A 13,374-nucleotide genomic window follows, 5' to 3' on the forward strand; every position below is an offset into this window, starting at 1 on the left:
ATCTGTGAAAAAGCAACCCTCTAGAGCCAACTTTCACAATGATTCATGTCCACATTCTAAATTTGTGCAAGAATTAATATGGAGGAAACAGAGTTGACATATAAATTACTATCAAATCATTTAATTAAGATTCTTTAAACAAAATGACAAATAGTTACAAGGTAGTATTATTTGTGCTTGATCACCCCTTGGCCATTTAATTAAAAAGCAAATAAGATTAAAAACTAAATTAGAAAAAGCTGAGGGCTTTTGATATCTTTTGGTTTTTTAAAAGTTTTTTTTTTTTGGATAAATTGCTCATTTAATTATTTAATTTTTTTGAAAATTTCTGTTGTCACTATAATCATTTAATTGACTTTAATCATGTGTCAACTCATTTGTCATGTGGCATTGTTGACATAACAAAACTTTACCATGTGACATTGTCTTTGAACACATCACATGATCAAAGTAAGCAAATTTGAAAAATCAATTCAGATAATGGTCAACTTTTAATAGTTGAATGATCAAACATTAATTTTTCTAAATATTAATGTTCAAAACATGATTTTTCAAAATCAGGTAATGAATACAAATATTTGAAAAAATTTAAACAACCAAATAAATCATTTATCTTTTTTTCCAAATCAATAAACTTTTGGTGAAACAATAACTACCAATTGAATTCATAATTAGTAAATTGTAAAATTCACTTCTAAGGAATATAATTCAATAGTTAGAACTTGAAATTTGATCTTAAAATTTAAAATTCGAATTTTAAAATGGGTAAGTTGAGAAAGGTTTAGCACTCAAGCATTGTTGTAGCTGAAAATCTCATTAAGCAGAAGGCAAATACGAAAAAGAAAAAAGAGTCCAATGAAAAACAAGGGCCGAAAAAACAAAAAAAAAAAAAAGCCAGTGGATATGGTGGATTGCCTTATCCAGTGAATGCCCCTTGGAACCCTCCAAAAGCCCACGTTTCAGCTCCAATTTTCAAAGGCCAGAGAGTTGTCCTTCTATCCTACATTATACCGCGTCACATATTCAATTGTTTCTTTCATGTTCCTTTTCCAACTCTTACTAATAAAACAATCTCATCATAGCCACCAGAATAAAGTGGAGAGTAGGGAAAACGGTGGGGGTTGGTGACGGTGGTGGGGTTTAAACTACTAAGAAATGGCTACCCAATTGAGAGCTCATTACTATTACCATCAAAGCAATGCCATGGCAGCAACAACTTTGACATCATCACCATCAATATCTTTGAATTCGTTTTCTCCATTGTTGTTCAAGGGATGTAGTTTCATTGGAAACAAGAAGATTGCTTCGGAGAGATCCGTTGGTACAACGAGCTTAAGAAGAAAGCAAGGAAGAGAATATGGGGTAGTGGTTGCATCAAGCAGCAACGTGGCTGCGCCTCTCTGGGATTCTTGGAAACCTGAGAAGACTTCTTCTGCTCCTTCACTCAGCGACATCCTTTGGCCTTCTGCAGGTTAGTAAACTCAAACTGACTGCAAGTGTAAAAGAAAGAAGAGAAGAGAATTTTCAGTTTAGTGATAAAAAGAAGTCAAAACATTTGTTGTGAAAATCCCACTGCTTGCGGCATCATATTGCCAACAAACTGAGATGTTGATAAAGTTTCCTGCCGATAAAGGGCGTTTGATTCAAAGCGTCGTAATGGTTTGAAATATTTGATCAACAGGGGCGTTTGCGGCAATGGCGATATTGGGAAAAATGGATCAAATCTTAGCACCAAAAGGGATTTCAATGACAATTGCACCTTTAGGGGCTGTGTGTGCCGTCCTGTTTGCCACTCCTTCCTCTCCAGCTGCTCGGGTATTTCATTCATGTTTGCCTTTTTGACTAGTGGTTAAACCTTTTTTGAGCATTGCATTTGGGCCCGTTACCACCCTCTTGATAAACACTTGGTCCCTGTTCCTTAAAACGTGACACTCATGTAATTTAATTCAACATCAATAAATTGGTTTAAGGGTCACATGGTAATACAAGTCGCTTGTTGACTATCACTGTATCTTGGAAGTTAATGGGGGGTTTTATTTCATCACTTTCACACCGACGTTGTTTTTTCTGGGGGACTCTTTAAATTTTGTTTAATCATCCGGCTAAATGTGGTCAATGATTATTGGGAGAAAAATGAAGTAAATCGTATTTGCAAGACCCAAGTCTTTTCTAGTGGAGAAAATTCGCTTAATGCACTAAATAGTTTAACTAATGTATAAAGACTTGATAGTAAATACGTAGCATATGACCCATGTGGCAAGTTGTAGGCTTGTGGCACAGAATGTAAGAACATTTACATCCAAAATTTTCATTTCTAACCCTCGTATTAGTATTAGAATATCAGCGCAGGGAAACTAGGTTGGCAATGCATGCAGTGGCACCTAAGATAAAGATCCTAAAAGTTGTAACTAATTACTATACAATTGGGTTCATTTAGCTGTTTGGCAGATCCAGGCTTCCGATAGAAATTGTTTATTTATGGTTGTCTGTTCTTGTGTTCCAACAACAAGCATTTTAGTTTTATTGATAAACAACAATTATTGTTAATTAGTTCATAGTTATGATGCTGCTGATTCCACTGCTGCCACAATGAGTACTTAACCACCCTTGCAACTGAGTGATATTGAATCTCAACTACTTAATCCTTCCATTCTCTGCAGATGAAAAATTTCCCTTTATAAGAAACTATAACTCGATTGATTAAAGGATCATGTTAACATGATTTAGAAAGTTAAGCTAGACTTCTGCATTTGTTGATCACTGGAATTTCATGATGGGTGGTCGGTCTTTGAATTGGGTTCCCACTTGTGTTGTCCAAAGGATTTAGAAAGTAGAATCGAAAAAGCTAGTAACAAATATCCATCATTTTGGCAACTTCTGGAAGACTAGCTGTTTCACATACCTAGTGAGGTTAGAATCTTTCTTTGTTCAACTTTCACAGACTATATGCCCTTTTGCTAACAAAACCACAACCTGATCCTCTATTTGGAAATCTCTTTCTTTTTCCCCACCCTTGAGTGCCATTGTCAATATGTGTTGGCCTGCTATTTATGTAATTATATTTTGTTTAAATTAACAATTTCCCTAAGTCATGGAAAACCTCTACGATACTTGCAGAAGTACAATATGTTCATGGCTCAGGTCGGTTGTGCAGCAATCGGTGTTCTGGCATTCTCTATATTTGGGCCTGGCTGGCTTGCTAGAAGTGCTGCCCTTGCTGCGTCCCTAGCTTTTATGATCTATACACGTTCCACTCATGCACCAGGTAGTTCTCATTGGTTGCTTTCTCCTCGATCTTCAACTTTAAATTCTATCGTGACAACCTATTTGCATAGCTGATTCTGATTCCCAAACTCTATGAGCATCAATGCAGCTGCAAGTTTGCCAATTCTGTTCATTGATGGAGTTAAGTTGCACCACTTGAATTTTTGGTATGCTTTTTTTCCTGGTGCTGCCGGATGTATCATCCTTTCTTTGATCGTAAGTTCCTCTTCTTTTAGAACCCTTGAACTCCATTTGATCATAATACAGACGTGTCTTTTCTTTTCTTTTCTTTTCTTTTTTTCTGAAAGGTCCTACTGAATTTAGAATTTTCAAACAATGAACATAACCTGCTTTCAAAATTTCCTGGTTTTCCTTTACATCCTGTATATCTTGAGCCTTCTTGGTACTTTGGAGTTGAGATACGATCTCATGATACTTGTAAACTACCCATATTCCCTCCCCATCCCTTCAATAAGAGTACAGTTGACTTACGAATTCAATCCCTAAACTTCAAACCCCATCCCTTCAATAAGAGTACTGTTGACTTATTAATTCAATCCCTAAACTTCAAACCACTTAGAGCAATAACCTTCTCGGCGGCTTGCCATTCATTAGTGACCTTTAGGAAGATTTCCATTCTATTGACAATTTTAGCCTTTTTGAAATTCCCTGTAGTGATGTGCTCTGTGTTGTCTGTGACCTGCTGCAGCAAGAAGTGGTTTGTTACTTGAAGGACAATTTCAAATTTTGATCTCTAAAGAACCGAGTCACAAGCAAGCTCATAGAATTGTATGGCCTCAATCCCATACGATTTTCACACTGCATATTGAAAGGTAACCTGGCAGCTTGTCAGCATTGTTTATATGCTTCTTCCAAAAGTTCACAAAAGAAAAGAAGAAAGGCTTGGCCTGGCACCACGTGCAACTTACAATGCTATCTGCTTTTACAATGATTGCAATGTATGTTAGCAGGAAAGCCGAGATTCTGATCATAAGTGTGTTTTCTCCCAGAAAATCACAAAATACAGGAAACCATACCATGAGAAGAATTGTTATTCTCTATTTTACTCCTTAAAATGTTTATCAGTTTCTCTGAATTTCTAATGACAAATGAGCTACCCTTCAGCAAAACTAGATGACCATGGATTTGCTTACTGTATCATCTGGTGGGAAATCGTTTGGAATGACTTGGTTGATAACTTGACAGCCACTGGGAACCAGCAACAATGCATTCCACGATTAATTCTTCACCCTATTTGTCTTTCAGGAAATGATTTGACCCCCATAAGAGAATTTATGTTTTTTTCTTTGTGTGTATCTCTATCTATAATGCTTAGTGGAAATTTGTTTAATGGGGGTCTTGAGTAATAAAAATTCGATGTCAAAACCTGACGTCAACAGGCACACAAGTTCTGAAGAAAAGAAGGGTTCAAGGAGGCAAATGCCAATCAATCATGTATGCTCAAAAAAGTATGAAGCTTTTGAGTTTCTTAGCACATCCCACTATCAGACAGAGGAATTACAATATCAAGAGACTGACTTCTGAAACTGTTGACTTCCATTAAACAATTGTATAACCATTTAACACCAAACATGTGAAAACTTTATCAATTATGAGGAGATGGGGGGTCCTATTCTCCATGTGGTTGGACAGGAGGTTGCAAACTTTGAAGTTTCAAGCAAGTCCACAATTCTCACACTTGGAATCTCAAAATTAATGCGCATTTCTTTCACATGGGAGTTAATAGATTACAGCTAGAAGATCGACAGCTTGGCCCTTTGGTTTTTTTTTTTTTTTAATTTGGACCAATGAGTAATTGTTCAATTAAAAGTCAAGGTTCGATTGCATAAAAGATATAGGGTTAGTGACTAACCCTGGATCATGTGGTGAAAACTTTTATAACATGATTAGACAACACTAATCCCCCGACCGAACCAAGTAGCAACCCAAGGTAGAGTTAATCATTATGCCAACTCAATCAAATAACAAAGGACCCACCAACCAACCCAAATACAAATAAAAGCACCAGAACCTGGTGTGAAGGATTATGAATGACTTATCAAAACTTCCTTTACTACCCTGAAACTGCTTTTGAAAGATAATCATAAACTTAAAAGATCAAATTTGGTCCTTGAAATGTGAACAGCTCTGGTACAAGGATACAAGTAACCGCGCTGGAAACGCCATGAACTGTAATCAAGTAATCCGTAGTACTAAACGTAAGTCCAAGTATTTCAATTATTTTCTGACTTTTAAATATATTACTAATTAAGTAAATAAAAAATTTCATTCATCAAAAGCTAAAAAAAGAAAAAGGGGGAAACATTCTGTCCATTTGATGATATGAGCAGGAATTGTGGGGTCATGTTGTTGAATTGTAATGTTAGATTTGAAGGAATCCCTCGGAAAAGGTTCAGCCAAAAAGAATAGCAATGGCAAACTCATTAAGATGCTAAATCCAAAAGCCAGTGGTCCATGCAACATTGGCCTCCCCATACCTGATTAAGACCAGATATACTCAATTGGGAGGTTGAGCCCTTTTTAGCTCTGCCAAAATATCCAACAGGTAATTAATTATATATTTGATTCCATTTAATTTACTTTCATTAAAGTATATGCTATTGTTACTATAAAATTGGTTACAAGATAAATTTTTTTTTTTATAATTAAAGGAGGAGAGATTTAAATTTTATTTTTTAAACGGAGAGAATATGTATCAACTAATGAATCAAATGTTCGAGTATGATTATAAGATGAATTGTTCTCAATAGGGATAAAAGTAAGCAAATGATGTCGGTACACATGTTATGCTTAGCAATCTGATATTTCTTTTCTTAAATTAAAAAAGAAAAGTAAAATGTACAGTTTGCATATAAAACCAAAATATATTTGTATAAAATTATACACAAAATATAATATTTTTTAGATGACAAAAGATATGATTCTATTGATACAAACTAATTATGTTATAAGTGCTGTTAAATTTTAATTATTTTTACATTTCAAATAATTATAATTTTTTTTACTTGTATTTTATTGTAATTTCTTAAAAACAAAAAACAAGTTAGGAAAGCACCAATCAAATGAAATCGTCAATTCAGCCATTTTTACTAGTTTCAGCTTAAAAGCTCTTTTGACGGTGATTTCGTGAAGTCATAACACGAAATAGTATGAAATCAAATTATGGTAGACAAAATCATTAGGCATCATACTTCAAAAATTTATTGAATCATTTTAAAAATTTTGAATAAATTTTTATTTTTTATCATATATAATTAAGTTTTTATATTTTTATTTTAAATTAAATAATTTTTTGTTATTAATAATTAATTAATTATTACTAATTAAAATAATACTTTTTTATATTACAAGTTTATGAAATGTTATGATAGATGCTTATATGAAATAACAATGACTATATAACATTTTAACCTTTCAGGTTAACACCACATTAGTGTCACATGAATATTAAAATAAAAAATATCATTTTGATCAAAGATAATTAGTTTACTATTAATAATAAATATTTATTTGACTTAAAATAAAAATATAAAATTTAATTGAAGAGAATAAAAATGATAACAAGTTATTTGAATTTTATTAAATAATTAAAAACTTATTAAAGTATTATACCCTGTTATTATTATTATCTAGGATTACTTTTAATCTTGACATTAATGTTTAATTCATAAATCCTCTCTACAAAATTATTATCTACCAACTAACCATTGCTTTTAATTCTTGAATAAATGGTAAATTGGAGTTTTATAAGTAATTCCAAAAAAAAAACCTTCGAGGAAAAATACAGGGAAAAGAAGCGAAAATCATTTTCTTAAGGAAAAAAAATTGTAACATGAAGCAATAGAAAGTATAGAATAAATACATAGAGGCACAGAATCCAAATCAGCAAAGCTCACAGTCACAGACATCAGCAGCTGATAGGCACGTGCGACGTGGGGGCCATAGATAACTACTGTAGACGTGTGACATCAGCAGGGGAGAAAACATGGAGAGATCTGTGCTGTCGCTGTCATGGACGTTTCTCCCCTTGTAGCCTGGGCCCCACTCTCCCCCGCTAATGCTTATCTGTATCTCTCTCTCCCCCTTACAAGAGAACAAAAACTCTTTGTTTTTACAAAAAGAAAGAAATGGAAATTAAAAAGAAAAAAAAAAACCACACCATCCTATTTGTTAATATCGGTGGTGGGACCCATTTGTTTTTGACCTGATCATCAGCCAAAAAAAACTTACGGATCAGGTGCCACGTTGGGGAAAAACGTCCACGTCGGGGCGGGGCCCGGAACAGTTCAGATTCCGTGGAGGGGTTTGTTTGGGTTGGCTTTGGTGGACGCTGTCTTTGGACTTGGACGGCGATGCTTTGCTTGCTGGTTATGTTTTTCGAGGGGTGGGAATGGGAACGTTTCATCCGGACCGTAAACGTGGGTGGCATCGGGTGAAGCCCCACCGATTTGGGTTTAGGATGGTCGGCAGGAAATCTTCGGAAAAAAACAAAAAGCCCCTCATGCTTCGAGAAACATGGACACCTGGACCGAAATCATTGGCTCTCACCATAATTGCCGTAAAGGGAAAGTCACAAGGGGAGGCAAGAAAATATCAGCTCAACCATAGTCCATAACTTCGCCCTTTTATATTAGATTGTTCATTCATTGGCTTTGCTTAACGTTCCCCCGCCCCAACCCTACCCGTACCCCTATCCCTAACCATACCTTTTGAATTGTACAGAGCATGAACTTATCACACGACATTTGATCTCTCATATGATGTCTTTGCAAGTTTTAAAACTAGCAGCAAAGCCCATGATAAGCTATAAATAAGTTGCTTCAGTAGCGTTGAAACACTATTCACCCTGTCATTATCATCAACCAGGTCAGCCACATGTTTGCCTATACCATGCTTTGAGAGCAAGCCATATAAAATTACTCATCTATGGGGATTATTTTTCTTCCCATACATCATATAAACGTTGAAAATATATATCTGTGAACTTATTTAATTCGTTATTTTGGGGAAAAAAAATAAAGAAAAGCAAGTTAAACTGAAATGTCACTTTCGATGGAAGATGAAAGAAAGGAGAAAAAAGTTTGGCCATGTGTAGCTCAACTATTAAGTAGAAGAAAAAATATACATATAAAAAATTGAATAACACTATTTAGAAGTTAATTTGCTATATAATATATGGTTTTCTTGTTGGTGATATTATATAGAATGCCAATATGACTTCACCAAACCAATTTGTGGGCATTCAGAACGTGGCTACGTCATTCTTTCATGGACTAAATTTTCCTTGCATCCATGGGAATCCTGTATCTTAATCGACTGGGAAAGTATACTCCTTCACTTTTACCACGTAGGGTTGAAAACTAGAGCTCGACAATCGTGGGCAATATTTTTAGTGAAAGGGTTTCAGATGATGCGTTCAAGCATAAAAATTAGAGAGTATAGACCTTCAAGGAAGAAAACACAGCAAATGTAGGTTAACACCTTTAAAGAAAATAAAATAAAAATACAACCTTTTGTCCTATACTGCAAAATTTAAATTCGAGTCAAAACATTAGTACAAGTTAATTAGTGGGAACTAACTATGCTATTATCCTGCATTTCTACTTATTGCAATTGCATAATTAACTTATACCATTATTTTAGGTAATGTCGACGATTACCTTGCATCTTTTCTCTTAGGTTTTTGACTATTTTAAACCAACACCAAGGAGCTTTATTAAAGTGGGTGGGTGTAATCTCAAATTATTAGTCAATAACAAACAGTGTCATGTATTATACATTGTCTTTTCAGAGCTTGCTTGAACAAATGTAAGCTTGAATGAGTTTGCCCTCATATGGCTAAGATCAAAGTCTCCCAAAGGGATAAGTGAAAATAATCAGCATGAATATGAACCATCCATTTTGATATGAGGTTACCTTCCAATTTTGATTAATGGGGCCACTAAGAAAATGTTGATTGGGAGATATAATATTTAATCATTAATTTCATTTTTATAGGCATTTCTCTATGATAATTTCATCACCAAAACTACCCCTTCTATGATTCCTCTTCTTTGAATTTAATTGTTTATTTATTTATTTTGTTTACAAGTAAGCATTACTATGTCATACATATGTTTTTCTTTGACTGCCCTGCCTATCCTACGTTAGCTTGAGGATGCATTTCTTGGCGGAGGAATGTGGCTCTCAGATAATGTCTAGTGCACATCAAACTGTTGACAGATTCTGAATTGAGCATGTTGGAATTAGTCTCATTTTGATAATTTATATACACTTGAAAAGATCGTTTTGTTAATGTGGTTTCAAGGCATAAAAAACAAGATACATTTCAATTTTTGCAGATTTATCTGGCAGAAGAACAGTGAATCTAAACATCACAAACCAACAAATTGAATATAATATGCAAAGCCAATTATGAAATTCTATGTGGTAGTTTTAACCTTTCACATGGAGTGCTTCCTCAATAGTTCATCCAATAATGCAGAATGAATAAAATTCCCAAAACTCCCTTTGCGAAGCCAATCCCAAGGCTAAAATCATTGAAATGTCGACTGCAAGTAAAGCAACAAACTGTTCTGCAACATTAAGGCACCTCATCATGAAAGCAACTGAAACTGTAGAGGAAGAATTGATACAAGAAATATTATGTAATCAAAGCATCTTGTAAAGCAGATAATGCATTCATAGGGTTTTCAACATATGGAAGACAAACTCTGTACGCTTTCAATAAGATAATAAAAATTCAAAACCAACTGTTCATTTTGATCTATAGCTCATTGAATTGTGGTTTCAAAATGATCATATGCCACAGTAGAAAAATGACAGAATGGGATGTATCCTTAACAAAGGTTCTAGTGAGAGACTCCAAGCCAATAATCTCCCCCAGCCAGCATCAGGTTTGCATTCTCTCACAGTTTAAAGCATTAAATGAAATTGCAACCAAAACAATGGATTATGGATAACATTTCCAACAACCCTTCTCAAAAAGATGTTATTTAATTACATTCCGGGTGAACTAAAGCAAAGCCTTTCATTGAACCCTAAGAACCCCAACAAAAACAAGATTACAAAGAGGGGCAGAAAAACACCACCAATTTTTCCAACTACAACCAAAACCCACCGCCAATACACATTTGGATTGGGGTGCCATTGATTGGTTTTTTATTGCTTATATATAGTTTACTACTACAAGAAAGATCATATATATACCAGAAATGGATTATAGATAAAACTCAGTAAGCCCAAGACCAAAAGGCATGATCTTCAACAGGGAATCCAAAATTACACGAACTTGCAGGCGGGTCGGAGTACTCGTCATCTTCAAGTTTTGGGAAGATATATGAAGGGGGATGTAACAGGCCCTTGCTCAAGTTATCTTCCTCATCCTGTGATAAATCAGACTGGTCTGGTTCGAAAGGATAAGATGAATCAGCAGCCTCCAAGAGTGAAGAATGAACCCCATCAGTGTAATGTGGGCTGTCTGAATCAAATATATCACTTTTGGCAGAACTGATATCTTCCTGTTTACAGGCCACAACTGAAACCTTAGACTCTTCACCCTCGGAAGCCGTTTCAGCAACAACAAGCTTTTGCGGCGGTTCTTGTGACAACTTGTTTACATCAGACAATTCTGAGTTCCCCTTCTCTTTCTCTTCCACAAGCAACTTATCTGTGAGCTGAAGAACCTGGAAAAGAAGAAGGAAAAATAAACACAGCAAAATTCATTAGAAAGGAACTTATCAGCTTTGATGAAGAAAACAGAGATTTCGAGACATCGGTTTTATTTTTTATGTGCAAAAATTTCAAGGTAACAGCAGCTCGTCCATCAAAGATTAACGTCAAGGACGGCTCAAGAGCACTTAAATGTCGAAATTAAACAACCTTAAACATTGAACGTGTAGAATTGTATCGAGGTCAAAGGGACAAAGCTAATTACCTCTTCTTTTAGTTTATCTTTCTCCTTGAGGAGATTATCATAGTCAGCCTTGAGGCTGTTATAGCTGGCTTGCAACGCTTCATAGTCTTTCTCCAGCTGCTTTGTCTTCCACCGAGCCCGGCGGTTTTGGAACCATATGGCAATTTGCCGGGGCTGCAAGCCAAGGTCTTTAGCCAGCTGAACTTTCCTTTCAGGTTCAAGCTTGTTCTCGACCTCGAAACTTTTTTCTAGAAACTGGACTTGGTCAACACTGAGCCGTCTCTTCTTTTCAGGTTGATGAAAATACTCATCTAAATCCTCATCTCCATTCTCTTCTTGATCAAACGTCCTAAAAAATGATCTGTTTGCCCTGTTTGCTCGATGAACATCTTCAAAGCTCACCATCGACCTTGTACCTGAAACTGAAGGAAGTCATATCAAAAGTTAGAACTCCTTCAATGTCTTTTCAGCTACATTGATTAGTCAGTGGCCAATTGACAACTTGCATCATTTTTCTTTTATTATTTTCAATCAAGTTGCAAAATTTCTCACATAAAATTTTTTAAAGAAACCCAGAGTGATAAAAAGATGGAGAGAATACCCAGAAAAGGAGAAGGAGAAGATCCTGGAATGAAAAGGGGATCAAAAGGCTCAGACGAGGATGGAACCCTTTGACTTTGAAGCAAAACAGAGAGGTTATTAGAACCACCGGCACTACTAGTATTACTAGGATAGACCCTCCCACCCGCCATGAAATTTTCAAGCCAAAGGATCAATCTCTTGTTTGTTCAAGATATCATCTTCAACATCATCAGACGATCAACAAAAAAAAAAAAAAAGCCACCCAGGTTTTTGGTTTCTTCGTTTTAAAGAATATAAAATTCTTTACTTCTTAAGGCTTGTGGCGAAAGAAGCTGGTGATGATGATCTCTGTGATATGGGATGTGTGGGAACAGCGACAGCTCACACCCATTACTCAGAAGAAGTAAAAATTTTCTTGATCTTCGGCAGAGTAAAGTGAAGGGTGGCAGAGGAGCAACGGGAGGAGGAAGAAGCAATTGGACAAACAGGCAAAGAGAAAAAAATGGAAAGATTCTTTCTCTGGAGGAGTTGAGCTTGATGGGCTTATATTAAGTCCGGCATATGGGGTTTCTTTGGGTATGGTCTGCTTGTAGTTACTTTGATGCCCTTGCTTTTGCTTTGTTCATAGCCCTTTTTTTTTTCCTTTTTTTTTGGGGGCGGGCGGGGGTTGGTTCTTTATCCTTTTTTCCATTTTTTTTCCCTTTGATTTTTCTTCACCTTTGTTGCTTTACTTTGCAAGCCAAAAAATGAAAACCCCCACAATTAACTTGGTCTGAATCAGGTGAGTTGAATGAGAAGTATGTGATACTATTCATTCATATCATTCCAAAGTTATCTGCGAGGGCTTAGGCAAGGGGCACAAAGCCAACTCGAAACTCTGAGTCTTCGAGAGTAACTCAAGTCATACATCTGATGTTAAAATACTAAAATTAATTCCAAACTATGAAATTAATCTTCACACTCAACCAATAAAAGAAAGGAGAGACAGAGAAAGATGTTGACAGGATATATTTATTTGGTGACATACATTGTATAGGAGATAATTATGCTACTAATTGCAGTAACTTGAGACTGCAAAACAGAGAGCGGTCCATTTTCCATTATATCGGAAATACATTAAAAAAAGTAGCCTTGCTAATCAAAGATGCATGTACCGTACAAGGGTATAGTTAAAGGCCAGTTGTGGTGCGATGATTTTGTGTTGTGCTCCTTAGGGCCTTTGTTTGATTTTGTAGGGAAGTAGGGTTTGTTGATATTCTGGTTATTTCATTAGATACGACCCGAATAGGCAGTTGTTTTTTCTTTCTCATACGCTGATAAGAGCAGGAGGAGGTTGCTGGTTGCTTTGCCCACCACCGTTTTATAGTACAGTTTGTCAGTAATCCATGCACTGAAATTATTACTTATGCCTTTAAAAAGAAAGAAAAAAAAAAGACAGATGCATGTAACAAATCAATCATCAATTCTATGCACTGTGTTCATACTCAAGGTGATAAAAGAGCACCAATCTATGACTTAGATCACACATTGGAACATTTCTAATCATTATGTATGGATATCCATGCATGAAAATTATTTTTTTTTGATACAAC

The 13,374-nt window shown here is 35.5% G+C and overlaps 2 protein-coding genes across 3 annotated transcripts; one reads left to right on the top strand and one right to left on the bottom strand.

The window, feature by feature from the left end:
• Window positions 1–1,000: 1,000 nt before the first annotated feature.
• Window positions 1,001–4,394, top strand: LOC110418210 (Integral membrane HPP family protein). Of its 2 annotated transcripts, none has more exons than XM_021430871.2 (5): window positions 1,001–1,471; window positions 1,682–1,815; window positions 3,118–3,265; window positions 3,374–3,480; window positions 3,940–4,394. In XM_021430871.2, exons 1-5 carry the CDS (start codon window positions 1,156–1,158, stop codon window positions 3,940–3,942), a joined length of 708 nt encoding a protein of 235 aa, XP_021286546.1. In that variant the 5' UTR covers window positions 1,001–1,155; the 3' UTR covers window positions 3,943–4,394. The 2 variants fall into 2 exon arrangements, with proteins under 2 accessions (XP_021286546.1, XP_021286545.1); XM_021430870.2 differs by having other exon boundaries at window positions 1,003–1,471; window positions 3,974–4,394.
• A 5,814-nt stretch (window positions 4,395–10,208) lies between these two features.
• LOC110418645 (uncharacterized) lies at window positions 10,209–12,315 on the bottom strand. The gene is made up of 3 exons (XM_021431427.2): window positions 11,802–12,315; window positions 11,222–11,622; window positions 10,209–10,970 (listed from the first exon to the last, which is right to left on the bottom strand). The coding sequence occupies exons 1-3, from the start codon at window positions 11,950–11,952 to the stop codon at window positions 10,518–10,520; spliced, it is 1,005 nt and encodes a 334-aa protein (XP_021287102.1). The 5' UTR covers window positions 11,953–12,315; the 3' UTR covers window positions 10,209–10,517.
• Between the last annotated feature and the right edge of the window lie 1,059 nt (window positions 12,316–13,374).

This window comes from Theobroma umbraticum, unplaced genomic scaffold (assembly GCF_002168275.2).
Source record: "Theobroma umbraticum cultivar Fairchild unplaced genomic scaffold, ASM216827v3 scaffold_50.0, whole genome shotgun sequence".
Classification (NCBI taxonomy): Eukaryota; Viridiplantae; Streptophyta; class Magnoliopsida; order Malvales; family Malvaceae; genus Theobroma; species Theobroma umbraticum.